We start from the raw sequence: 26,884 nt of genomic DNA, 5'->3' as shown, positions 1-26,884 counted from the left end.
GGGGCCCAGGCAGTGCTGGGCTGGGAGGTCAGCTCTCCGAAAAAACTCCCCTACTCCTGCAGCGTGAAGGCTCCCACCGCGGCTTGTTTCTTGCCGCTGGCGGTTTAACCTCCTTTCTCACCGAGTTCCTGGGTATTAGCAGTCAGCTCTCGGGATCCGGTACTGGGCCCCCACTGGCACTGCCCCGTCTGTTGGGGAGACCAGTTAAGTAAGAGGTTTCCGGAGCAGTCCGGGTGCGAGATTGGACTGGGCTGATGGTGGTGGACGTGGGGGGAAGCGGGCAGATTTAAGAGCTTTACAGGGTGACATTGGCAGGACACAGGGGTGGAGTGGACAGCGAGGGGCTGGGGGAGAGGTGTCTAGCGTTCCCAGGTGTGTCGTGAGCACTGGCCCGGGGCCTGGCTCCGTCCAGGAAGCACTCCAGGTCCTCCAGGCGTTCCCCCCTTGGGGAAATCCCTGGGCTGCTCTGGGTGCTTAGGGGAGGGTCTTTAATCGGTGTTCAGAATCAGAACACAAGCGTGCTTTCAGAACCTCTGGAGGAGAGCAGCTGGGATAGGGTGGTGGTTACTTAACTCCAGTCTGGCACAGTAATTGCTTGTATTCGACATGACAGCCATGTACGTTTTCCTAATACGCCATGTACCTTGTCTACAAGAGAGAATATTTGTCCTTCATCACAGGAGAAGCATAAAGGAGCCTAAGCATTGGTGTCCTCAGTCAGATGAGTCAGACTAATGATCAGAGCCACCATTTTTTTTTCAGTATTTTTAAAATTAATTAATTTTAATTTTTGGCTGCATTGGGTCTTCGTTGCTGCGTGCGGGCTTTCTCTAGTTGTGGTGAGCGGGGGCTACTCTTCGTTGCCGTGCGCGGGCTTCTCATTGTGGTGGCTTCTCTTGTTGCGGAGCACGGCCTCTAGGCACGCGGGCTTCAGTAGTTGTGGCTTGTGGGCTCTAGAGCGCAGGCTCAGTAGTTGTGGCGCACGGGCTTAGTTGCTCCGCGGCATGTGGGATCTTCCCGGGCCAGGGCTTGAACCCGTGTGCCCTGCACTGGCAGGTGGATTCTTCACCACTGCGCCGTTAGGGAAGTCCAGACCCATCATTTATTGAGAACGTCCTGTATGCCAGCATGGGCGAGGTGTTTTCACGTGCGTTATCTCCAGTCTGCTCAACCACCCTAAATGGAAGTACTGTTGTCTTTACTCCCATTTTATAACGGAGGAAACTGAAGCATAGAGAAGTCAACTAGCTAGTAAGTAAAGGAGCGGGAATCTTCTGAACCTACATCTGTTTGAATCCCAGCCTCATGCCTCCTCCACTGGCTTGTGGCTTCTCCAAGGTGGGGATCCAAGGTCAGGGACACCCCAGAACAGGCTCAGTTGAAGCACTAAAGGAAAAACACCCCTTTGGATGACAAAATATATAAGTTTTCCTTGCTAAACAGAGAACCCTAAAGTGAGTATTTCCCACGGAGGAAGGGCAGTGCAACAAATGACCCTACCTGTCTCCGTGAGTTTTTTGGTTCTCTTACCAAGCATGGGCCTTGACAATCCTTGCTGTGTGGATACTCCCTTAAATCTTCAGCCCAAGGATCAGTACTTTCTGGATGGGCTGATATTTTCAGTAAGGTGTTTGTCAAACACAAAGGAAGAAGAAGAAGAGGCGGGAACCTCAGTGACCTCAGCTGCAGCCCCCTTCGGGAGCGAGGGGGAGAAAACTCAGGACTCGCAGTCGCACAGCCTGGGCTCAAGTCCTGGCTCTGGTGTCGGCAGCTTCAGGGCTCTGGGCCACAGCCTCCCACACGGATTTGAAAGAAGCTATCGATCCCCTCTGCCCTCAGCTTGTCTGGGCCAGATGTGGCGCTGCTATGCCCTGGAAGCCTCTGGACACGTCCCAGGGTACCTCACAGATACCACATACTTACTCTGTGCGCTGTGAAGGGAAAGGCTGGGAGTTGCTGCCCTGGTCCCCGAGGACACACCGGTTGTCCCTCTAGACGTGGCGCTGGCTCTACTTGTCCCCTCACTGGACGACACTAAGCTCACTTTAGCCTGTCTGTGTGTCTTCAGGTCTTAAAGACTTTGAGCACGGGCCTGAGGCCGTCAGGGGTCCGTCAGGGAAAAACGGAGGTGACCCTGACATACTGTGCTCTAGTCGAGGGGATAAAGTGAATCTTCAGGAACATATCAAGTGAGTGTAAATGTGAGCACCAAATCGTGAGGAAATCATCACGGCTCCTGTTCATCGGGAATGTCATTGCCAGTTGTGCTGGGTGCTTTACCCACACTGTCTCGTCGATGCCCGGAGGTGTCCGGAGGCTTCTCAAAGCAGGGTTTCACGGGAGGTGGACTGCAGGTGGTGGGACGGGGAGAGCACCGCCTACACAGGGCTAGGAAGGGAATGGTGCTGCGGGAATGTGCGCCAGGCCCTCAAGGATCAGATGCTCTGTCTCGTTTAACTGACAGCACCGGCAGGGGTAGGGTCGCCTCCACCTTGTGGATAAAGACCTAGAGGCCTAATGGGCTCAAGGTCGCACATTCACCAGGCGGAGTACAGGGATCATGATCTGACCTGCTTCACCCCTGAGCCCACGTGGGTGGGTTTGGAGGCCGATGTGCCCATTAGGTGTTTACTCCGAAGGGAGTTGGGTGGAGTCAGCCGTTTCGGCGTAGACTGGTCACCGGGGTTGAATCAGGGGTGAAGCTGCGGCCAGACCTCGGCCTTCTGACTCTCAGGCCTGGGTTCTGTCCCTAGGATCTCTCTGGGCCCAGCTTCGCACCTCCTTCCTGAAACACTCATCTTGGAGGGAGGACCTGAGAAGGAACAAGGAAGGTATTTCTAATCCCCCTGTTGGATCACAGAGGCCTGTTGGGTGGTTGCCGTGATAACAAGAGTCAGCGTTCTGACCTCAGGGTGTGGAGGGACCTCTCGGCTTCCCGTGCATGTCGCCTTGTCGTTAGAAGAGCACCATCTGATGGTCTCAGAAGTCTGAGGATGCATGCCCCCCCGCCGCCCTCACTTCAGAGTATACCCACGTTTATACACGAGGTTCGTGTTTTCCTGTGCAAAAGGCAGAGTCACAGACACTCAGAGGACCTTCATAATCAACTGCCTTTGATGTAGGTACCACTGTGGGCCCCTTTCTCCATTTTCTCAAAATACACATCACTTCTAAATTTTGCCCCAACTTACTAGGCGTCGGATACTGCGATGGTTTGGGCCGAGTCTGGGTTTCCAGAGAACTGAGCTGAGAGTGGGAGGTTCCGAGCCAAGTGGAGACAGTCATCCATGCCCTCGAGTGTCATTGCTGCTGGGGAACCAAGCCCCCCCCAACCCGACTTTCAAAAACATCTTCGTAGTCTGTTTACGATGAATTGAATTTCTCTTTCCAGAGCCAGTATGTTTTTAGCAATGGAAGGTCATTCTCTTTGGGTTTCTGTTTCAAATGAAACATTACTCATGGAAAAACGGGAATGTTTTAGAGTACTTCCTAGAGGGCCACCGGGTAAGAAAAGTGGTGTCTGTGTCTGCATGGGACACTCAGGCCTAGGAAGTCAGGATTTCCCCTGCCGCCGTAGGACGAAGCTGAGCTGTCCAGAGTCAGTGTTGGTGTCTGTGCCCACTTAGTCTGTGATGTGTTCCGTGTTCATATCGTTAAGTTCGCTCTTTAGGTTTGGTTTGGCAGTTGAGACCAATGTTGGATCAGTCTTCAATATCAGAATCTATTTGTGGATTCTGGGATGGGCCAGGTGATGGCTGTGTGTTAGCTCTGGTGTTTGTGTTGGGCAAAAGACTACAGTTATCTACAATCACCCAGCATATACAGGTAGAGTCTATAAAATATTTTCTAAGTCACTTTATAAGTCTACCCTTTGGGTTTGATTTACCTGTTATCTTTATGAAGGAAGCATACTGTTTATGCTTGGGAGAATAACAATGCCTCCCAAAATGTGTGCATCCTAGCCCCTTGAGCCTGTGACTATGTTAGGTTATGTGGCAGAGGGAATTAAGGTTGCTAATCAGCTGACTTAAATGGGAAGATTATCCTGGGTGATCTTGGTGGACCCACTGTAACCACAAGGGTCATTAAAAGTGGAAGAGGGAGGCGGGAGAGTCAGTGTCAGAGTGATGCAACCACAAAGACTCAGCTGGTCACTGATGGCTTTGAGCTGCAGGAAGGGGCCATGAGCCAAGGGATGAATGCAGCCTCTAGAAGCTGGGGCGGGCAGGGATGTGCGTTCTCCGGAAAGGGACACGGCCTGCCCACATCTTGATTTTAGTCCAGCAAGGCGCTTGCCAGACTTCTGACCTCCAGAGCTATCAGGAAATAAATTTGTGTTGTTTTAAGCCAGTAAGCTGGTGGCAGTTTGTTGTAGCAGCAATAGAAAACGAATACACTGTTCTGTGTATTGAAGTTAAAGTAGGTGCAGATTTTTAAACTCTCAGAGACATCCTGAGGTAACACACCATGCGTGGCAGTATCTTCTTCGAAACTGTTGCATAAGGCACTGTCCATCACAACGTCACACGCTTGAGTGGATGCTCCCAGTGGCGTCACCTCCTTTTACAGCCTGGCCGTCAGTCTTCTCTCATTGGTAGATCTCGGCATCCCAGCCCGGGTTCCTGTGCGATCCCGCCCACCTGGAAACAAGCATCTAGACACATGTCAGAGCAGCTGTTGGTGAAGTTACCAGAGAACTGGGCGAAAACGTTCTAGTCTGAACGCTTAGTGGGAAGTGAAACTCGAAAGCAGATTCAAATCAGTTCGAGAGCAGAGGAATCGGGAAGTTCACGCTGTAGAGGATGGAACGTCTTGTGAGATGTAACTCAAGCCTGTTTGTACATCGATTAAAGAAATAGTGGTCTCTTGACATACACCGTAACTCTTGACAAGTATTAGCTGAACGTCCACCCAAGTTCACTCGTCCAGCTGTAGTGATGGGTTCAAGAGCAACAGGACTGACAGTTTTTGAAAGAGGTCAGCTCTTCTTCAATAGGGTTTCTGAACCCAGGCCAGAGATCAGGATTCTAAGAGCAAAGTGAGTGAACGATGTGGCACAGCCTGGCCATCAGTGCCTGCCTGGCACCAGGGAGTGTTGGCACAGAGGCAGGCATGGACCACTGCAGGGTGAGCCTGGCCATCACAAAAGGCCACATCTTGTATGATCCCACTTAGATGAAATGTCCAGACAGCTAAATCTGTAGAGACAGAGTGTAGACGGGTGGTTGCCTGGCGCTGGAGGGGGTTGGGGAGAAACGGGAAGTGATGGCTGTTGGGTGTGGGGTTTCTTTGGGGGTTGATGAGCGTGTTCTAAAACCGACTGTGGCTTTGGCCACGTTACCCTGAATGTGCCCCAACCATTAACGTGTATGCTTTATTTATTTATTTTTGGCTGTGCTTGGTCTTCGTTGCTGTGGGCGGGCTTTCTCTAGTTGCGGCGAGCAGGGGCTACTCTTTGTTGAGGTGCGCGGGCTTCTCACTGTGGTGGCTTCTCTTGTTGCGGAGCACGGGCTCTAGGCGCATGGACTTCAGTAGTTGTGGCACGCGGGTTCAGTAGTTGTGGCTTGTGGGCTCTAGAGTGCAGGCTCAGTAGTTGTCGCGCATGGGCTTGGTTGTTCAGTGGCATGTGGGATCTTCCCGGACCAGGGCTGGAACCCGTGTCCCCTGCATTGGCAGGCGGATTCTTAACCACTGTGCCACCAGGGAAGTAAGTCTCCACATGTGTGCTTTAAACAGATGAATTGAATGATATGTGAATTATAGCTCAGTAGAGCTGTTGAAAAAAAAATAAGCACGTGAGGTGACTGCACGACAGAGGCTTACCCACAGCCACGTGGGGATTTGATAAAAGCCACTTACTTCTGAGAGTGCCCTGGAGGTGTGGCAAGTACCTGATTCAGGCCTTGGAGCCGTCACGGTCAAAAAATGCCTCCGCCTTCTTCCCGAAACTTTTGTTCTTGAATGTCGGTTTTAGGGACGGGTCTGTTGACCAGCGAGTCAGGGGTCTTAGTGGACACCGTCTGTCTCTGTCCAGGACTCCCATTTTCCTTTTCCTCCCGGGTGGGTCCTTGTTCACAGGGATAGTAGCTAGTTTGGTGGACATGTGACCACGATGCACTTCCACTGCCCTCGGGAAGCATGTGTTCCTGGGGACCTTGCCACGTCCTCAACATGCCTCTGTTAAGTCCCGTCTGTACCGAATGAACTCCTGCACTTACAGAGCTTATGATTCCTAACGGTATGCCTTTTCATAAACAGAGACAATGGTCCGACAGGGCCTGTAGGACACCCATCCTTCAGTTGGGCACCAGTCCGATTTTGGTACCATTCTGAAGCCTTTTCTTGCTGGATTTACACTCCGCCCGTCCCACCAGCTGGGGTTTGTCCCAGGGCTCATGGCACGTGGGCTATTGGGGGAAGGGGTCTCGCCGCAGGTGTGTAGGGTTCGCGGGGTAGGGGTGGAGGTCGGCTTGCTCGCTGATGGCAGGGCCAGCACCCAGGCTGCTGCCACAGAGCCATGGCCAGGGCAGCTGCTGACCCTTGGCCGTCCTGGGGGCCCCATGAGCCAGGAGGTGGCGGCCGAGCGCTGTCCTTGATTCTGTCTAGACACCTAGGGAAAGGGAAGAGTTTATTCTCGGGGCCCAGGCAGTCGCTCATTCACGAGAATTGTAGTGATTGCCTTCGTTCACGGAGCCTCCATCGAGGGCACTGTGCCAGGTACTGCACTAGAGGTTAAACGCACGAGGAGGGACAGGCCCATAGCTTAACGGAGAAAAGAGAAAATAACCCTGTGACCCTATGGAAAGTAAGTCTTTGGTAGGTAAGTACAGTGAAGGAGTGGGGGGGTCAGTGCCTGGCATCTGCACGAGCCAGAGCAGAGACCCTAGAGCACAGGACCGGGCCGATGGTCTGACCTAGACTTGGCGTCAGACGCCTGGGGTGGAGTCGACGGTGGGTGATGGAAAGGCAGGTTAGAGCCCAGCCTGGAAGGGTTTTACATGCCTGGAGTGCCTGTGTGACATGGGTCTGCCCCCAAGAGTGTTACTGAACACCCCTAAGGGCTGGACACTGCTAGGGGCTCAGCTCCATGACAGCCCTGAAAGATGGGTGTCAGTGTTCCCATTTTACAGCTGAAGACACTGAGCCAGACCTCGTGGTCTGCCGAGGGTCACAGAGCTGGTACATGGCTGCATCGGGATTTGAATCAGCCTGTGTTCCATCTTCTATACCAGGCTTGCATTCTCTCTGGAGAGAAAAACCTCCCAGAGGGAGAAGCATGAAGACTGAAGCCAGGGCATTAACTGTTAGGTTGAAGTGCAGGGAAGTGCCCTTTGCATGGGTCGGAGGTCACGTCCAGCAGCGTTGGGGTCTGAGGAGTGAGGACCCTCTGGGGCAGGAGTGGCCGGCAGAGGTCTCGTGGAGGAGGTGGGGACGGAGCAAGGCCTCCATGTGGACTTGGGATGGATAGAGATGAGGGGAGGGGGAAGGCTGGGAGCTGGGGCTGGTGGGGACCCACGTGACGGGCTGGAGGTGACGGGGGGACGTCTGTTCAAGTGGGCACCCATGCAGACCTTGGGAGCCTGGAGGTGATGGTGGTCCGTGCTCCAGGTCCTAGGGAGACAGCTTCGGATTTGACCCTCGGCTTTCTCTGATCCTCCCATACGTGTCCTCCGCAGGAAACGGGCGAGCAGATCGCTATCAAGCAGTGCCGGCAGGAGCTTAGTCCCCGGAACCGCGAGCGCTGGTGCCTGGAGATCCAGATCATGAGGAGGTGAGGGCCTGGTGCACGAGTGCGCCCGGGTGCGGGACCACAGGGCCGGGGGGCCGCAGGGCCGGGGGCCTGGGACGTCGGAATGACTCTGGAGGGAGCTAGCAGGCCAAGCTTTGGGATGTGTAGCAGCAGCCCCAGTTCTGTCTGGGCAAGAGTCATAAATCCCAGTCTCTCAATAAGGACCCCAGCCCCACTGTCCAGAGGGGTGACTTCTGGAGGAGTGGCAGTTACAGCCACCACTTGGCCTTGCCAAGGGCTCTTGGGGGTTTTCTTTGTTATATTAAATTATTTAAAATAGCCATCACAGTGAATTTTCCTTTGTTGGCAAAAGTCCTTTTTTCTCCAGTGTTTCCAATTCCGAGCTGGTCTGTGAGTCTCCCGTGCCCTGAGCCTGTTGCTGCTGTCCGTTCCTCCAGGGTGCCCTCCCAGCCAGGAAGGCATGTGGGGAAGCTCACAGACCGACAGGTCCCAAACGGGGGCTCCCTGCTGGAGCTCAGGGAAAGGGGAGGTGTCCCCTTGTTTGCAGGTGCATGTGTGCGCACTCGTGTGGGGCCCACACACACCCCACACACACACCCCACCCCCCACACACACCACACACACATACACACACACCCACACACACACACACCACACACACACACACACACACACACACCACAGACACACCCCACACACACACATACACACACACCACACACACATACACACACACCACACACACACACACACACACCCCAGCCCCCACACACACCACACACACATACACACACACACACACACACCACACACACACACACACACACCCCACACCACACCACACACACCATCCCCGCCCAGTGGTGTGAGATCGGAAGTCCCCCTGCTTTCTCTGCCTCAGAGCAGTGCGGAGATACAGGGAGGACTGGCCAAGGGCACTCTGAAGAGAACGGAGCTCTGCACGGGGCGCCCAGAGCTGGGGCTACGGTACCGACAGGAACGCTGCCCGGGCCCTGGGCGAGTGGTGAGCCCCGCGTCTCCCCGCCCCGCTGCTCGCTCTCCAGGGCCCTCGGTGCCTGCAGGCCGCCCTCCCTCACTGGTTCCCTCCCCCCAGGCTGAACCACCCCAACGTGGTGGCCGCCAGGGACGTCCCCGAGGGCATGCAGAGCCTGGCTCCCAACGACCTGCCCCTGCTGGCCATGGAGTACTGCCAGGGAGGGGACCTGCGGAAGGTGAGGCTGCGGGGGCCGGGTAGGGCGCTCGGGAGCCTTGGGGCGGGGTCGCGGGGTTGCGGGTGCACGGAGGGCAGGGAGGGGCTTGTCCCTGACATGACGCGGAAGACCCACCAGGTCCGAGCGCAGGGAGAGGCCGGTCAGACTCCAGGACGGGTCTTCCTCCCTCAGCACGCTGGGGCCACTTGAGCCCTTCGGTGTCGTCATGGCCACTGGCCCGGATCAGAGGGCTTCTCCCAGATGTGGCCGCCCGGGGTCCTGGAGCGGGGCAGGAAGGGACTGGCTTGGGCCAGCTGGGCTGGGGACCCAGAGCCCCACTGACTCAGCTTCTGGGTCCCTCTCCCTTTCTTCCCGCTGCGTCCACCATGTCCCTTTGCCAGAACGCACGCTGCGGGGTGGGTGTCGGGGACCGTTGTGTGTCCCCCTCCCCAGCGATCTCTGGAACAGTGTCACAAGCCGCTGTTACACGTGGCCTCATGTGATTCTCAGCAGCCTGTGACGTGGGTAAAATGGATGGGATCCCGTGTGAAGGGTGGGCCCCGCGGCCCCGAGGGCCCACGTGGGTGTCCGGGCTTCACACAGCTGCAGCAGCAGAGGCTGGGTCTCGGCCGGTGGGTCCCAGCCGCAGGCCCCCCTCCGTCTGTGAAGGGAATAGCGCCCGGCGCACGAGGACCATGAGAGCTCTGGGCAGAAGCTGGTTTTGTATTGAAAAGAGGTTGCCTGTTCGTCTCCACCCCCCTCACCTCGCACTCTGGACAAAGGTCTGCATTGTTCGGGGGCGCGGTCAGGATGGCCAGGCAGTTCTTCCATCCGTACTCAGCACTTGCCGGGACCCGGCATCGCGTGCTTTCCCAGCACTCTTCCGGCCCCTCCCACCTTCCCTCTCCAAAGGAGACTTTCCATGAGGGCTGGTGTGCCCGGGTGGCTCTCCCATCCTGGGAGATGGGCTCATCCTGGGGTTCAGGGCAGGATGTGAGCTCAGTCATTGGCAACCCGCAGGCCGGGGACTGATAACCGATGACAAATGGGGAACTTGACAACACTTCCATTTTCCCCTTTATCTTCCTAATCTTTGACAGCTGTCTGATTCCTAACTGCAGCTATTTAGGGAGATAAAGCCGTGTCATTGTAGTTGAGTGGACAGTCCTTAGAGGGCAGCGTGGGAGGGGTGGGAGGTGACCAGCTTACAGAGGCAGAGGACTTTGGACGTCATCTTGTAGGCAGCAGGGAGCCGTTGGCCAGGGAAGACTGACACAGACTTTGGCGTGATTGACCTGGCACGGGGTGCAGGATGGTGCAGGGGACGCGGGAAGCGATTGTACCCCACAGGGCCTTGGTCCACGTGGTCACCAGGGCACCTGGGGTGCCCGCGGTCTGTCCTCTTTGTTCTCCAAATGAGGTGGCTCATCTTTCGCATCTCTAGAAAGTTCAGAATCCGCACCTGGTCTGGGGAGACAAGCTTGGCCAGTACGGGAGCGAGGGTAAAAGCCAGAGCTGATTGAAGGAGTGCCGTGTGTGTGCCTGTCGCAGGGAGCGGCTGGCGGATGTGCGTGGGTGTGGGTGTGAATTAACGACGGGGCACCCTGTCGGGAAGTTACTTCCTGAGGTTGAGGCCAGCTTCCAGCAGCAGATGGAGTCCCTCGACAGGCTTGCCAGGGCCAGGAGGGCACAGGGGCTGAGCGTTTGGGCACGAGCCTCAGGTGGACCTGTGTCCTATGGCAGCTCTGCTGCGCAGCGGCCGTGGTGGCAGACAGATGGCTGGACCCCTCCCGTCCAGCACCCTCACCTGTGAAGTGGAAATGCCGCCAGTGCTGGCCTGGGCAGGGGAGCGGGAGAAAGGGTGAAGTGAGATGGGGCAGGTGAGGCTGCACTGAGCCCGTCCACGCGGCTCTGCCAGGTGCCCGGCACGTACGAAGTGCTCACTGCCCGGGCCCTGCTGTCATCCCCACCCCACAGCAAGGCCGCGTCGGGGAAGGGGTCGGAGGGAGGTGTTCAGTGGCTCCTTCAGGCTCTCGAGAGCAGTGGACCAACTGTGGCTGAGCTCAGATGGGCCTGCGTCCCCCAGGACCGCGGCACAGGTGAGACCCTGAGAATGACTCAGGGTTAGGGTTAGGGTTACACATGGGAGCGCTTCTAGGAGCTCTCAGATGCTTCCTCCTTCCCCGCCTGGACCGACCCTGCTCCTCCTGCCCAGGCTGGCTGTCCACCCAGGTCCCCAAGGCCCAGGGCCCGGGGAGTGCTCAGACGGCCTTGGCTGGTGAAGGGCACTTGTGGGCGCATTGGTGGCTGGTGAGTGCTCCCCCTGACGCCTCTTTCCCCTTCTTGACAGTACCTGAACCAGTTTGAGAACTGCTGTGGCCTGCGGGAAGGAGCCATCCTCACCTTGCTGAGCGACATCGGTAAATCCCAGCCCTGGAAGTCAGGCCATGCCCTCTGGGGAGAGGCCTCTGGGGGCGAGGAGGGGAGATGACTGGTCCTCCGGTCTCTACGGAGGTGGGGTTGTCGGGGACAGACGGTGGTGGAGGACTGGGGACGGTGGGGATGTCAGCAGGGCCTAGTCGGGCCGGCACTGAACGCAAATAGATTTCCCTTCCTTCCAGACTAAGTCATGAAGTGAACGATGGTATATATAGGGTAAGAGATTTCCTTTCCCACTTAAAGCTCCACTCCCTACTTTCCCAGAACAGCCAGTGATGGAGTAGGTTGTCTGTCCTTTGAATGAATTTCATCCCTTGGCAGTGAATTTTTCCACTTCCACACTGGCAGTTCTTTTGCTGGCCGCAGGCTTAGGAAAAACGGGCCTTGTTTATCCCTTTGGGGCACGTGGTGTCCTCCGAGGAGGGTGTCCGTGGCCCTCAGAGAAGGCCTGGCTGGCAGCCCGGCTGGCCTGGGGAGCGGGAGCCTGACCTCAGCCTGCAGGGGTCAGATCCAGTCTCCTTCACCCTGGCGCCTGCTATTGTTTAGGGGTAAACCTCCGAGGTTGGTGGTGCAAGGATCTAAAGTTGAGAGGTACCCAGAGTTCATAACTGAGCCTTTGCCCCCAGATTTGGGGAATGACGTCATTTTCACCCCTCTGCCACCACAACCTCTTCGAAGCTGTATTTTTCTTTTTTCCTTCTATGCGTTCAAACTTTCTTTTTAGGAAAATATCAAACATATAGGAAAGTCGGAAGAGTAGTGAAACCCACACACCTGTCACCCAGGTTCACCAGTTGTTACCGTCTCACCATGTCTGTAAAGCTGTGTTGGCTGACGCTTGGCCTGGGAGGGCAGGGGTCCTCTGGTCCCCGCGGCTCCGGGTCTGCCTCCCTCTCGCTCTGTGCAAGAAGGAAGTGAGCGGAACCGAGGGATGACATGCTTAAGGTTAGGATCCGAGCGGTCGGACGTAGAAAATTCCCTCTCCCCCTGTAGCCAGTGTCCCTGTCCTGTGGATGGGGTTCACGGTGAGGGCAAGTTGACCTGGCACCAGTTTGGGGGTTTTTTTTCCAGCTCTGTTGAGGTATAACTGACAGGTAACACATGTAAGTTTCAGGTGTGCAGCGTGAAAACATCGCACCGGTTTTGCGTGACCAGCATGGGCGTCCGTCACCGGCCAGACTGCTTCCCTCGTGTGGGTGTGTGGGAGGTGCCCTCTCTTGACTCCCTAGGGCGTCCAGTCCTTAGGCCAAGATCCCACCTGTTCCCTCGACACCTTGCCCCACCCTGGCCCATCCATGCTGTGCTTACACATTGACCTGTTTTTTGCCCCAGTGGCCACATCATCAGTTTATTCTCTGTTGGGTTGAAGGGAGGTTAGGAGGTTGGGGAATATTCTTTTGCTCTTCATGGGCAACTGTGATTTTGTTTCTCTCTGGTTAGAGCTGCTTCAGGTCATTTTTTTGTATGTTTTTCCCTCAAATGTTGTGCTTCCCCTCATTCGATTATTTGTGCATTCAGTAGGTCGTTATTAAGAGAGTCTTTAAATTATTGGCTCAAGCGCACGAAACCGTCTACTTGCTCATGCAGCCTTCTACTGCCTCGAGTGACTGTAGTGATATTCATGGAGCCTCTGCTGGTCACGCGTCCCTTGGTGTGGGCACGTGTCACATCCAGTTACCTTGGCCTCCTGCGGTAGCTTTCCTGTGATGCATTCAGGGTGTCTGTGTGTAAGTTACATGTAAATCAGTCATGAAGACAGGAGACTGGTTCACTCCACGTGCTTATGTGGCTCCGTTCTCCTTTCGGTGGATGAGTATCAAAGGTCTTTAGGTCGCTGATTCCCTATCTTTCCTCTCTGTGGCCCCAGGTTGGAAATAATGAGGCTTTGAAGTACTAGTCAACTAGACTTAAGTCCGTGAAGGCCGAGACTTAGTCACTGCTGTGTCCCTGGCATCTGGAACAGCAGTAGTACCTTATGTAGCAGCTTCTTTGTAAATATTTGTCAAACAAATGAAATAAATCCCAAAGGAAATTAGAATAAGGACCTATTTTTTTATTTAAAAGAACTGCTGTCCACATATAATTAAATTAACACTCCCAGATCAAATACCAGCGCTTCCACCTGTTGGCAGTGTGACCTAGGGCACATTATTTAATTCTTAAGGGCAGCAGCTTTATTTGCTGTGAAGTGGGAACATAACTCACCACGTGAGAACCGTTAGGAGGGTGGAGTGAGGGAGGCGGGACACGTAATCCCAGCACACGCTCTGCTCGCCGCGTTACCGTGCAGTGAGCCCGTGCTCGTCCCTTCCTCCTGTCCTTCCCCCCTGGGTTTGGGTTCATAGCACCCCTTTTAGAAAACCTCCGTCGCCTTCATTTGGGTTGTGACCCGAGGCTGGGATCCAGTGAGCCAGGCAGGTGGCTGTCTTCTGAGACGTCCCTCCCCGGAAGTGGCTGCCTCTGGGATGCCATCAGGCCCCCTGATTTGCAGGCTTTGGTGGAGGTTGCTGATAAGCCTGTATTGTACTTTCACTCCCTTTTATGATTTGTGTACGAGATTCATGAAGTTTATTTATTTTGCATGGATGTCGTCACAGAGACCAAGTCCGAAAGTTTTTCTGCGAGTTCATCCAACATAACTCTTTTGTATTCTGGAACATTTCCTGAACCTGTTTTGTTCCAGTTTGTCCCAAGGGCCGGCCGCACGTCCCCTTTATGGAGCTGCCCTGCTGGTCCCTGCCAGGTTGATTTCAGATAAGGGCAGAGCCCCACCCTTGCCTGCCAGGTCAGATTCACGACCTTCTCCTCTGGGTGACACCTACTTGCCTTTAACCTCTTCGGTGCCCTTGGCCTCCCAGAGATGCTCACTCAAAGCCGCGTCAGGATGATAGACGTAGGCGGGATTTTTTCCAGTGAGCTTTATGTTGCTCAAGAAGATCTTGCAGAGTACGCATGAGTGAGTGAGCAGACGCCCGGCAAGCGCGTGGGTGAGCCCGTGTCCTGTGCCAGGACGGACAGGCCTGTTAGAACATTGCTCTTATGCTAGTAAGAGGTCTGGGGACAGGTGGCAGAGGCAGCTGGAAGTGTTCTGTCTTCCACGTAAAGCAACCCTAAAATAGCTCCAGGAAGTTGTATCTCAGTGGACCCTATTTAAACAGTGTGCTCGTTATCCTTTGGAAAACATTGCCATGTGTTTCCCTCTGCCAGCTGACAGCAAACCCCTATGCACTCTGGAGGCCCAGGTCTCTGCTGCCCAAAGAGCGGGGACCTGCCCACACCCAGGCTAGCTGGGCGGGACAGTAAGCGATCACCGTCTTAGATCTTAGATCTGCACCCATCTTGGTTCTCCAGGTGGCTGGGGTACCGTGGTGACCGACCATCCTGTCCTCTAAGCATTCAGGGCCCCCGCTCCCCATTTTGTTTGTGCTCCGTTCTCTGAGTCACCATCTCTGTCCCTGTTAGAGCTGCTCCTAGCAGGCCTCCAGCCCCAGGGAGGGTTCCAAAGGGAACTCAGGGCTTTAGGGAATCAGAACACTGGGCTCCCTGTTTTGTGTTTATGTAATTGTGGATTTCTTTGCTTATTCTGTTGAATACTTACATTCTGACTGCACTGCTGATTATAATAAAAGATGACTACCTGGTCTCAGCAATCCAGGTCATTTGTATATAAAATATACGGAAAGGCGTAAATAACCAGATTAATGAATGTAATCATAATAGAGAAGACAGCTGCTCTCAGCCCTGGCCTCGCTGCCTCTCCAGCTCTGCTGCCTCTGACGAGGGCCTTGCCTCTCTGGAAAACCGAGGTGACCTTCTGGGCCTGCGCGTCTTCAGCTTTAAATGAGGCATTTGGGCTGGGTGACCCCTAGGGGCCCTTCTGACTCTGAATATTGCTTTTTCATTGTTCAGGTTCTGATTTTCAGAAAGGTTGCCCAGAATGTCTTTGACATCTGCTGCAGTGCCCCAGCCTGCCTGCTTCCCGCGGTCCTCATGCATCATCTTCTGCCTGGAACCTTGTCCTGGTGCTGTGTCTGTTCCTGCCCCAGCCTGTGTGTCCCTCTCTGCGCCTGGGTGACCGCCTGCCGCTTCCACTAGTATTCTGTATGCCGGGCCATTCTCACGATATCTTTATCCACCAAATCTTTTCCAAAGTCAGGACATTGAACGCTGACCTCCACCTTCAGCTCCATATCCACGTCTACACAACATTTCTCCCCAAGTCACTTCCAAATTGAAGTCCTAGACGTTTTCCTTAAAGCCGATCCCTTCCTGACGTCCTCTCTGTTGGGTCACTGGCCCTGTCTTTCTGCCAGCTACCCGACACGGCTGCCGACCTCGAATCTCGTCTCTTCCTACAATCTGCCCTCTTCCTGGTCCTCACCATCCCATTTAAACAGTCTCCATCCAGGGCTTCCCTGGTGGCGCAGCGGTTGAGAGGCTGCCTGCCGATGCAGGGGACATGGGTTCGTGCCCCGGTCCGGGAAGATCCCACATGCCGTGGAGCGGCTGGGCCCGTGAGCCATGGCTGTTGAGCCTGCGCGTCCAGATCCTGTGCTCTGCAACGGGAGGGGCCACAGCGGTGAGAGGCCCACGTACTGCAAAAAAAAAAAAAAGTCTCCATCCTTTCCTTCGCGCTGAGCATCGCACTTTTCCTTTCTGTTCCCACCACCTCTGCTCATTCAGTGTCGCAGCACATCACTTACCTGGAGTCCTTATTCCCATTTTACTAACCCATCTTTCGTGCTTCTGAAAGGATGCTTTTGTCATAATCCACCACTAGATCAAGACCAAACCTCATAGCCTCCCATCTCTCCTGATCCCCTCTAGCCAACTTCAAGACCCACTTTTCCATCCCCCTGTGAGCCTTTGTCCACACGCTCCTTTTTAGAATGCGCTCCGGCCCCTCCCCACAACCCTGCGCTTTCAACCTGACACTCCGTGGGGAGCGCCCTGGCCTGGCGAGCACAGTGGGTCTCGCTTTCGGGATTCTCGTGCCCTCGTGGCCTCCTCCACTCAGGACTTGGTTTCCTTGCTATTGTTATGTGACCTCTGCCTGTCCTTGACAGTAAGGACTGACTTCTGGGTTTGGGGCCCATCGACCAGACTGTGCAGTAAGTGAAGAAAACGGTTCGATCCAGTGGCACATTTTTGACGACACCTGGCACACTTATGTGTGAAGACACTTCCTGAGGATGGTTGAATGAATGAGAGAAGATTTTGCACTTCTCTCAGCACTTGGTGTGGCTGCCTTGCCAATGAGGCATAGGGGCTCTTTTAGCCAAGAAACCGTTAGCTGGACTAAATCTCCACGTCTGCACTTGGCCTTCCAGCCTGTTTTGCTTGGAAAGCCCAGTGACACCAAAGCGACTGGCACATAGTAGGCATGCGGCCAGTTTTTATTGTGTGAACGAATGTCCTCTTGCCCTTCTCCCGCACTGCTGACTCAGACTGGTGACTCAGTTACCAACTGGTAATTGTCTTTTCTTTCCCTTCTAATCTCTGCGTCAGCTCTCTGGTCCATTTATCTTTCCATTTCTTCCATTGTTGCTCAGGACTGTATCCTGAGCAACAATATTCTCAAGAGAGCTTAGTAATCTCTTTCAGTTCAGGGTATGGTCACTAGGCTTCATGGACACGATCCTTACACAGCTGTTTCTCGACACGGGAGTCTAGCTGGTCCTGTCTGTTCCCTAATTTGTGGAGTGTGGTTTGGGATTCTGGCTCATCAGTAAGAACTCCAGGAGTGCCACCGTCTTCAGTTATAATGTCTGTGTCTCCCTCTTGAGCTGAGAGAAAGCTGGGGTCCAGACCTGGGTGCTGTTCCTGACAAGGACAGCAGGAGGGAGCAGATACGGACCCCTCCGAGCAGCGTCTGTCCTAGGAAATGCCACTGCGTGGTGTAAAAAAGTTCACACGGAGTACTGCTTGGCAACACTTTTCTATCACTGGAACATGAGAAATTAACCTGCAGGCTTTTCTGCTTTGTGGTGTGCTTTTCCATTTCTATACACTTGTAGTACCTCTATTATTAGGGTCTTCGATTTTTAAGAAACTTTCAGACACAAAGGTGTTGTTCTTCATCTCAGATTCTTACGTTCCATCCAACTGAAATCAAATTAGATTCTCTTGGCTTGAGACAATTACAGTTCATGGCACTCTCCTGAGGTACCGTTGTGTAAAACAAGGCACCGTCAGACTGAACTAAGCCTTTTAAAGACTGATCCCGTAAGGGGAGCTGTCTAAGAGCTCCTGCCCATCAAGGTTTTGACCATTTCACTCGGTCCAAGAAACCGTGTATAACAACACCTATAGGATTTTTAAATTCCGGGCTTTATTAAGTTGACAAAAAAGCATTTGAGAATAAATGACTCCCCCGAAATGAGGACTCAAGTTTGTCATGTACAGTTGCTTAAGCATAACAGTAGACAGCTGTTAATAGTGATCACTGGCTTGGTCACCAGCTTGCCCTCTGTCCTCCCTAAAGACCTGGTGACAACTCTCAATCTTTGTAGTGTCGAGAGCAGCGCTCTCCGTGTGATCTGATTGCCCTCCCTGGGAGCTTCTTGGGACACCTCCCCTGCTTGTGCCCCGTGTCACTGGCTCTGAGAGGTTCACATCTAACTTCAGAGGCCTTGCCTCAGTCTGTGTTTCTCCTTGCTCTGAATACAGTGAGTTTCAATGTTCATATATCCTGCTCTTGAACAAACTGACCCACGCCTTTATGTATTACACCCTGACACTGTGTCACATACCCAAGCAGGCCTTTGTGACTCAGTCACTGAGCAGGCATGCCCGGTCTCCCCACAGGGTGCTTCCGCTGGCCACTCGTTCACATGCAGCAGCGGCAGCATCCCTGTGTGCAATGTCGTGTCTGTGCAATTATTAGTACTTGTTATTACACGTTGCTTTGGTTCTTTAATAAAGATTAGTAAAATAAAAATGAAAGTGCTGATAAGAAGCATGTCCTTTAAAAGTTACTGTAACCGAGAACAGTGTTTGGGGGGATTTGGTGAGGCACACTTTGAAAGCAGCGAGTGTGTTCCTTCATTTGGACGTTTGTTGGACCTAAGCCAATCACTGTACCCAGTTATGAAAGAAAAGAAAAGAAGGAACAGGTGTGAAATGTTGAAACCCTATGGTCAAAGGCTGGGTTTAAAAGGGCAGATTTAGGGACTTCCCTGGTGGCACAGTGGTTGGGAGTCTGCCTGCCAATGCGGGGGACATGGGTTTGAGCCCTGGTCCGGGGGGATCCCACATGCCATGGAGTAACTGGGCCCACGTGCCACAACTACTGAGGCCGGCATGCCTGGAGCCTGTGCTTCGTAACAAGAGAGGCCACCTCAATGAGAGGCCCGTGCACCACAAGGGAGAGTGGGCCCCGCTCACTGCAACTAGAAGAGCCTGCGCATAGCAGCGAAGACCCAAGGCAGCCAAAACAAATAAATAAATTTATTTTAAAAAAAAGAAAAAGGGGCAGATTTAAGGAGAGGTTTTGCGATTTGACTTAATGTGCGGATGGAACATCCCCGAGAAGATGGAAGTTGGGTGTTTATCTATTTATTTTTTAAATAAATTTATTTATTTTATTTATTTTTGACTGCATTAGGTCTGTTGCTGCACGCGGGCTTTCTCTAGTTGCGAAGAGCAAGGGCTACTCTTCGTTGTGGTGTGCGGGCTTCTCATGTTGCAGAGCACGGGCTACAGGCACGTGGGCTTCAGTAGTTGTGGCACGCGGGCTCAGTAGTTGTGGCTCACAGGCTCTAGAACCCAGGCTCAGTAGTTGTGGCGCACGGGCTTAGTTGCTTCACGGCATGTGGGATCTTCCCGGACCAGAGATCGAACCTGTGTCCCCTGCATTGGCAGACAGATTCTTAACCACTGAGCCACCAGGGAAGTCCCTGAAGTTGGGTATTTAACTCTCAGTTAGACTTTCTCCAGTGTTTTCAGGAAACATTCAGCATGAAAGTCTTTAATCAGCATATCTGATACCTTGGTTTCTGTGGAGGACTTCTCTCTTACCCCCTCCCTGCTGTGCCCTGGCTGAGAACCCGTTAGTAAACCTCTCTTAGTGTTATGATCACTTTTGCTTTTTACCTTTTTTTTTCCTAATAAAAAAAAGGTTCATACCATTACATCATTGACATCCCTCTGAGTTGGGTAATATAAACCTAAATAATTTTTAATAATTGCCTGTTATATTATGGATTTCCCATAATTTGTTCAGCCGTTCCCTGATGGATGACTTTCCATTAGTTTCTAATTATTTCACTCCACACTGTGCAGTCCACATCCGTATTTGTATGTGATAGTGCTTTTGATTTTGTAAGCTGGATTACCAGAGGCGGAAATGAAGGGTCAAATGATATGTATGTCTTAAAATTTAATAGCTTTTGCCATATTTCTTTCCCCCAATTGCACAGCAGTTATTACTCCTTCCAGCAACGTAGGGAGTGCCTTTTATCTCTCATCTAAAATTCCTGCCAGCTGAAGAGGTGAAAGGCATTTCATTGTGGCTTTTTTTTAACGTATTTTTTTTTTGCTTCGTTGGGTCTTCGTTGCTGTGCACAGGCTTTCTCTAGTTGCAGCGAGCAGGGGCTTCTCTTGTTAGGAGCATGGGCTCCAGTAGTTGTTGCCCGTGGGCTCAGTAGTTGTGGTTCGCAGGCTCTAGAGCGCAGGCCCAGTAGTTGTGGCACACGGGCTTAGTTGCTCTGCGGCATTTGGGATCTTCCCAGGCCAGGGATCAAACCCGTGTCCCCTGCATTGGCAGGCAGATTCTTAACCACTGCACCACCAAGGAAGTCCCTCAGTGTTGCTTTAATGTGCACTTTGTGGACGGCCGGTAAGCTTGAGCGACTTTGTGCGTAATTGCATAATTGTTCACGGTTTGCATTTCATTTCTACTCCTGTAAGTTACCGCTTCACTTGTTCTTTGCCCTTTTCTCTACTGGGTTGCTTTCTTTGTGTGTATGTGTTAAAATGGTCTTTCCTTTTTTACATTATTAATTACTAAATTACGGTGATAGTAGATAATTATTATTTTTAGATGAACTTAACCTCGCAGAATAGAAATATAGTAATCTTCTCTTGGACCCCATCCTCAGTTTTTATTCTTAGTTCTACTGGTCTGAATCCAAAAACTTTGGAGCCATCTATCTAACCCACCTCTTTGTTTTTTTATGTTCCTTTAAAAAGCTATGTATTTTTTTTATTAGAAAAGTAACATAACATTATGATTTTGAAAAATAGAGGTTCAAGAAAGGAAAAACAAAAGTTTTCTTGCTACCCTAACATCTGGGTTGCTTTTTTATTGATTTGTAGTAGCTTTTGTCTGTTAGGTATATGCTTTTTGGCATATGTGCCGCAGATATTTTTTTCCCTTTTTTTGGTCTTTTGCTTTGTGTATAGTGTCTTTTGCCATAAAGCTTTCTTTCTTTTTTTTTTTAATTGAAGTGTAGTTGATTTACAGTATTTCAAGTGTACAGCAAAGTGATTCAGTTATACATACATGCGTGTGTGTGTGTGTGTATACACACACACACACACATTCTTTTCTAGATTCTTTTTCACTGTAGTTTATTACAGGATACTGAATAGAGTTCCCAGTGCTATACAGTAGGTCCGTGTTATCTGTTTTATATATAGTAGTGTGTATCTATTAATCCCAGCCTCCTAATTTATCCCCCCCCCTCCTCCTAATTTAGCCCCCCCCCCCCCGCCTTTCCCTTTGGTAACCATTTCTTTTCCATGTCTGTGAGTCAATTTCTGTTTTGTAAATAAGTTTTTACATTCTACATATAAGTGATATCATATGATATTTATCTTTCTCTTTACCTTTCTACTTATTTCACTTACTGTGATAATCTCTGTTTCCATCCATGTGGCTGCGGTTCCACCCATGTGGCTGCAAATGGTGTTATTTCATTCTTTTCTGTCTGAGTAGTATTCATTGTATATATGCACCACATCTTCTTTATCCATTCGTCTGTCAGTGGACACTTAGGTCACTTCCATGTCTTGGCTATTGTATATAGTGCTGCTATGAACATTGGGGTGCGTGTATATTTTTGTTTGTTTTTTAATTTATTTGGTTGCACCGGGTCTTAGTTGCAGCAGGTGGACTCTAGTTGTGGCTCGCCGGCTCCTTAGTCGTGGCATGTGAACTCTTAGTTGCAGCATGCACGTGGGATCTAGTTCTCTGACCAGGGATCGAACCCGGGCCCCCTGCATTGGGAGCATGGAGTCTTAAACACTGTGCCACCATGGAAGTCCCCTGGAGTGCATGAATCTTTTTGAATTAGAGTTTTTGTCTTTTCCGGGTAAGTGCCCAGGAGTGGGACTGCTGGATCATATGGTAACTCTATTTTTAGGTTTTTAAGGAGCCTCCGTACTCTTCTCCATAGTTGCCATGAATTTTTAAAACCTCTTTATGTTATTTGTATTGCTTTTCTTTATGCCATATAGTTTTCCTCACATGACACTACATTTTTTTTGCTAAATTTATCCTGTGGTGTTTTAGAATTTTTGTTGCTAATGTGAATGGGATTTTATTTTCTTTTTCCTTTCAACTGGATCTATGACAGGGAGGAAAAACTATTTATTTGTATATACTTGTTTTGCCTCCAGGCAACTTACTAAAATTTTCCCAGTTTTTAGTCTATTGAGTCTTCCTGGCATAGAGTCAGGTCATTTCCAATTAAAGGTAATTTTATCTCTTTCCAATACTTCTTCAATTGTTTCTTTTGTAGTACAGGTTGTTAGGACTTCTGTTGAAGTTATTAAACCTCTCTTAGGGGTAAAAATCACGTCCTGCTTGGAGTCGTAGCCTTGGCCATGCTGGGTCAGTCGCATAGTCATGTTTGCTCTTCACGGCAGAAGCTGTGGTATCAAGTGACTTCACAGCCAGCTTGTGCAGGCTCCTTCCTTGCCAGCTAGATTCTGAGCCCTTTAAAGTTGGGGACCATGCCCTCCTGATTTTATGTCCCTCAGAACCCAGCAGAGAACGGGGCGCATAACAGGCACACGTTGGACTGTCAGATGTATTGAAGGTGCCCCCATTCTCTCCTTCCAGAGCCCCCCACTTCCTCCTTGGAGCCATCTCTGCCCTGCGGACTCTACAGCAGATGACCAAGTGCTCTCTGCCCAGAGGGCCCTTCTCCCTTACCTGCCCAGCAGAATTTAGATTTTTTTTGAGCCTCTAGACCAGAGAAGTTCCCCTTCTCAATCTTTATCAGCATCACCTGGAGGGCTTGGTAAAACACAGATTGTGGGGTAACCTCCAGGTTTCTGATTCACTTCGTCTGGATTGGGACCCAAGGGTTTTGCATTTCTAACAAGTCTGCATGCTGCAGATCCAGGCAGCGCAGTTTGAGAACCGCTGCTCAAGACTGGAGTTGGTGACCTCGTGGGTGGAAGGCTCAGAGTTCTTTGCGTGAACGAGGCAGATTCTGGTGCTGGTCCAAGTTCTGCTCACGTAGCCGGGTCCCCTTCCCTTCACTGGAGGGGTGTCTGCCGGTCCCCGTCCCTCCACTGTGATCCCCTGCACCAAGTCAGGGTGTGTGTCGGGGGCACGCGGTAATCATCTTTCACTGGGTAGGCGATTCCAAGTGAAAAGCATTGTCCAGGCTTAACGAAAACTCACTCCCCTTTCCACCCTGTCAGCCTCTGCACTTAGATACCTTCACGAAAACAGGATCATCCATCGGGATCTAAAGCCAGAAAACATCGTCCTGCAGCAAGGGGAGCAGAGAGTGAGTGACCCTCCAGGGCCTGGGGAGGGCGGGTGGCAGCTGGGCGGGGGAGGAACCCGCTTTGTGTGTTTGCGTTTCTTTGCTCACAGATTTGCTTTGATTCTCTGGGAATGCTTTTTGATTTGAAATGAAATTCCGCAGAAAAGTTCTCGCTTGCAGATTGAGGCAGGTTTGAATGGACCACATTGTTAGTCATCCAAGTTGCAGGAATCTGATAAGAAAAATAATGTTTATCTTCCAGCTGACACCCCCAGCCTTTGGGACTTGTACTTCTTGGAAATAGACTTTCTGTTTTCCATCTGTTTGAGAGCCTCAGCTTTTGAAGCTGACAGGGAGTCCATCTATGAGTTGGTTCTGGACGTGGCTGAGAGGAGGCATTTGGAGCTGGCACCTGCCCATGGGGCCTGGTCCAGCCTGCAGTTTCCCCAGAGCTCTCAGGGACCTTTTCCGGGGCCCCCTGCTCGGGTGTGGGGTAACCTCCCCGCAGGGCTTGGCCCTGTGCTCTTCCTGGCCTTGTTTGTTCAGCTGGGTGACGGGCAGGGGCCCAGCTGAGTGGGATGCAGTCACTCAGCTCACGGACTGTCTGATCTCTTCCACGCAGCTTCCTTCAGCATCCTAGGTGTGACCCACGCCTGTCCTAGCTCTCACCTTTGGCCCAGTTCACGCTCATTCCTGTCAGTTCTAAGATTTGAGAACTAAAGGTATTTGCTGGGAAGGAGCTGGCCTGGTCCTTTGCGTCTAGGTTTAGCAATCCTGAGGGCTGCTGCGTGGTCTGCTAATTTTGACCTTCCTCTGGCAGTTGGTCGCAGAGCAAGGGAGAACATGTGCCTGGCGTTTTTACATTGTTTCTTTTGCCTAAAGCTACCGTGTCTAGGGCATTCTCCTGTGTATTTGGTGGTCCTTTGGAACGTAGGGTCTTAGGATTGGAAATTCAGAAATATCCTCTGCTCTAACAGAGACATCCAGAATTCTTGAAGGACAGTATACTCTCATAACCGTCAGGTTTCTCCTCCCTTTTTTTCAGTTAATACACAAAATTATTGACCTAGGATATGCCAAGGAGCTGGACCAGGGCAGTCTGTGCACTTCCTTTGTGGGGACCCTGCAGTACCTGGTAAGAGACGGGGTTTCCATGTTTGTGTGTCAGTTTCTGTCTGATGGCTGTGTCTGTGGGGCTCTTCCTCTATCCTTGCTTTCTGCCATCTAAGTTTGCCGGCTCTTGGATGTTTCCTGGGTGCCTAGGAACTGTTGTATGAGGTCAGACTCATAATCCATTCAAGTCAGCACGTTTTGCTAGCAGAGGCCTTATGGAGGGATGTGGTCGTCTTCTCATATCAAAAGGGCTCTGCTCCCGGGCCCTCGCACGAGTCCCATAACCTCTCATACTGCAGTATTTTGTCTGAGGACAAAGAGTTTAAACCAGGTTCTTGCTGGTCTGTAGGGGCCCCAGTTTCCACGCAGCATCTCAGGGGCCATGGAGGAGAGAGGGCTGAGCTTTGAGCTCCCACCCTTTCTTTTTGTTATTTGGTCTTAATACTGCGGTTCTATTTGAGTCACTCATTCATCCAAGAAATATTGGTCAAGTGTAGTTTTAGAGTTTAGGAGGAAAGCAGGCATCACCCTGATACACAAATAATGAAGAAATTACAATTGTGATAAATACTGCAAAGGGAAAGTTCAGGGTGTTATGAGAATATATTTTAGGAAGACCTAGCCTGGTCTGGGACCTGAAGGATGAGTGGGGGAAAGGGGGACTGGGGGAGGGGGAGAGAGAGGAAGTTCCAGGTAAAGGGATAGGACATGGGAGACCAGAAGGTGTGGCAGGAGCCAGAGAAGAAGGAAGAGGGTATCTCGAGTTGAGGCTGGAGAGAGAGGTAGAGGACAGATTATTCAAAGCCTTGTTGGCTGGGTTAGAGATTTTAAACTTTATCCTGAAACCTCTGGAGAGACGTGGAAGGTTTTTAAGTGTGAGAGGGATTGGGTTTACCTTTTGAAGAGACCATGCTTGGTACAGCGTGGCGGGTGAATTGCAGGTAGTGGGTGAGTGGTAAGGAGGCTGTTGTACTGAGCTGGTCCGAGCTGGTGGAGGGCCTTGAGGATGTAGAGGATGGTTCAAGAAATGCCTAGAAGAGACCCAGCAGAACTTGGTAATAGATTGTTTGCAGATGATAACCAGTACATGTTGATTAAAGGAGTCTACAATTTAAAAAAGACAAACAAAAAAAGGTTGAAAGCCACTGGGCTCGACGAGCTTAATTATCCTACGTGGTTCTCATACAGAAAGAGAGAAAGCAATTATTGAGGTCCTTTTGAGCATATCCATAATTCCCACTAACCCCCCAACCAGGCAGTGGACTGCCGGTTTATCACCTGCTCTGGGGGGTAGAGGATTCAGAGCGGGGACTCGGGGCTGTGACTCAGCACGTGTGTCCACATAACGTGACCCTGTGGGTCCTGCCCGGTGTCCTCTGGACACCTCGTCAGCTCAGCAGCAGTTAGTGAGGACCCCAGGCTCTGACGAGGATGCTCGGCCAGATTGTTCACTTGCGGACCTAAAACTTCTGTCCATAACCAGACACAGAGGCTGACCTGTGCGTCCCCACGTTTTTCCTCTTGGTTCGGACTCCGTGGTCCTTCATGAGTGTCATGCCTCCAGCCAGCCTGTGCTCAGTCCTGCCTCCACACCTTCGCTTGTCATGGTCCTTTCTGGGCTGTCTGCCCTGAGGCACTCTGATCCGTTCCCGTCCCACCTGTGCTGGGAAGCTTTCCTTGGTTGTCCCAGCCTCTCTGCTTGGGCAGCGGCCATGCATCTGACCTTTCCTACCTGACTGCAACAATCCATCCCGCTGTCCGACCGCATGCTGTGGACCTCACCACTTTAGGGGACCAGCTGGCATGCAGTGCGTGTGCTGTGAACGGGTGTGCATAGCCGGGATCACTTTCCTTTGTTGTCCGTGCCCTGTCTTCCCCTCCCTGCACAGTGCTGGGAAAAGGATACACGCTGCACTCCGGTTCACCTAAAATACCCCCAGGCCCTTGGTTTCAGCACCGGGACTGAATGAGGTCCAGAGAGATGTTAGGGACCACCTGCTGAACACGTGGTCACCTCCTCACCTGGAGCGGGGCCCAGGGAGCGTGCGGCACGATAAGAGGCTGGGTGCCCCCCTCTGTGGTAAACCCTCAGATGGGGAGCAGCTCAGGTATGTCCCCACATTGTCACCACAGGCCCCTGAGCTGCTAGAGCAGCAGAAGTACACGGTGACTGTGGACTACTGGAGCTTCGGCACCTTGGCCTTCGAGTGTATCACGGGCTTCCGGCCCTTCCTGCCCAACTGGCAGCCCGTGCAGTGGTGAGTGAGGGCTTGGGGCGGGCCGGCCGCCCAAAGCGGGGAGTGTGCCCCTGTCTTTGTCAGATGTCACCTCACCTGTGCTGTCTCACTGGGCGCCCCAGGCTGGGCCTGAGACACCTGTGACCTCTCACCCAGAGGAAGTCCCGTTAAGACCTGGCACGTGGGCAGTCTGAGCTCCAAAAGCCTGGAAAGATGGAAGGTTGTTAAGTGTCAACCTGGATTCTGAACCTTAACAGCTTTAAATCCAGTACTGTGTAAATGACTGCTCTGTGCCGGGCAGGAGGTCCTTGTGTTTACAGAGTGTGCGTGTAGTGTGCGTTTACACTGAAAACACTGTGCATCGGTAAGCAAACAAATAGCATGTTCACATGACAGATTATGAGCTGT

At 52.1% G+C, this 26,884-nt stretch overlaps 1 protein-coding gene across 7 annotated transcripts in view; it reads left to right on the top strand.

The window, feature by feature from the left end:
* IKBKB (inhibitor of nuclear factor kappa B kinase subunit beta) overlaps positions 1-26,884 on the top strand; it is a 48,252-nt gene that overhangs the window by 4,827 nt on the left and 16,541 nt on the right. For 6 of the 7 annotated variants that reach the window (XM_024764971.1, XM_024764974.1, XM_024764969.1 and 3 more), the window contains exons 3-8: positions 7,677-7,771; positions 8,865-8,982; positions 11,312-11,381; positions 23,059-23,147; positions 24,172-24,261; positions 26,373-26,497. In XM_024764971.1, the coding sequence (XP_024620739.1) occupies positions 7,677-7,771; positions 8,865-8,982; positions 11,312-11,381; positions 23,059-23,147; positions 24,172-24,261; positions 26,373-26,497 (587 nt within the window). Of the gene's footprint in view, positions 1-2,753; positions 2,832-2,911; positions 3,119-7,676; positions 7,772-8,864; positions 8,983-11,311; positions 11,382-23,058; positions 23,148-24,171; positions 24,262-26,372; positions 26,498-26,884 lie in introns of all 7 variants that reach the window. The other variant, XM_024764975.1, reaches the window with a different exon arrangement.

Source organism: Neophocaena asiaeorientalis, unplaced genomic scaffold, assembly GCF_003031525.2.
Source record: "Neophocaena asiaeorientalis asiaeorientalis breed wild unplaced genomic scaffold, Neophocaena_asiaeorientalis_V1.1 scaffold14, whole genome shotgun sequence".
In the NCBI taxonomy this organism is placed as follows: domain Eukaryota; kingdom Metazoa; phylum Chordata; class Mammalia; order Artiodactyla; family Phocoenidae; genus Neophocaena; species Neophocaena asiaeorientalis.
This window is presented reverse-complemented; position numbering and strand designations above follow the sequence as displayed.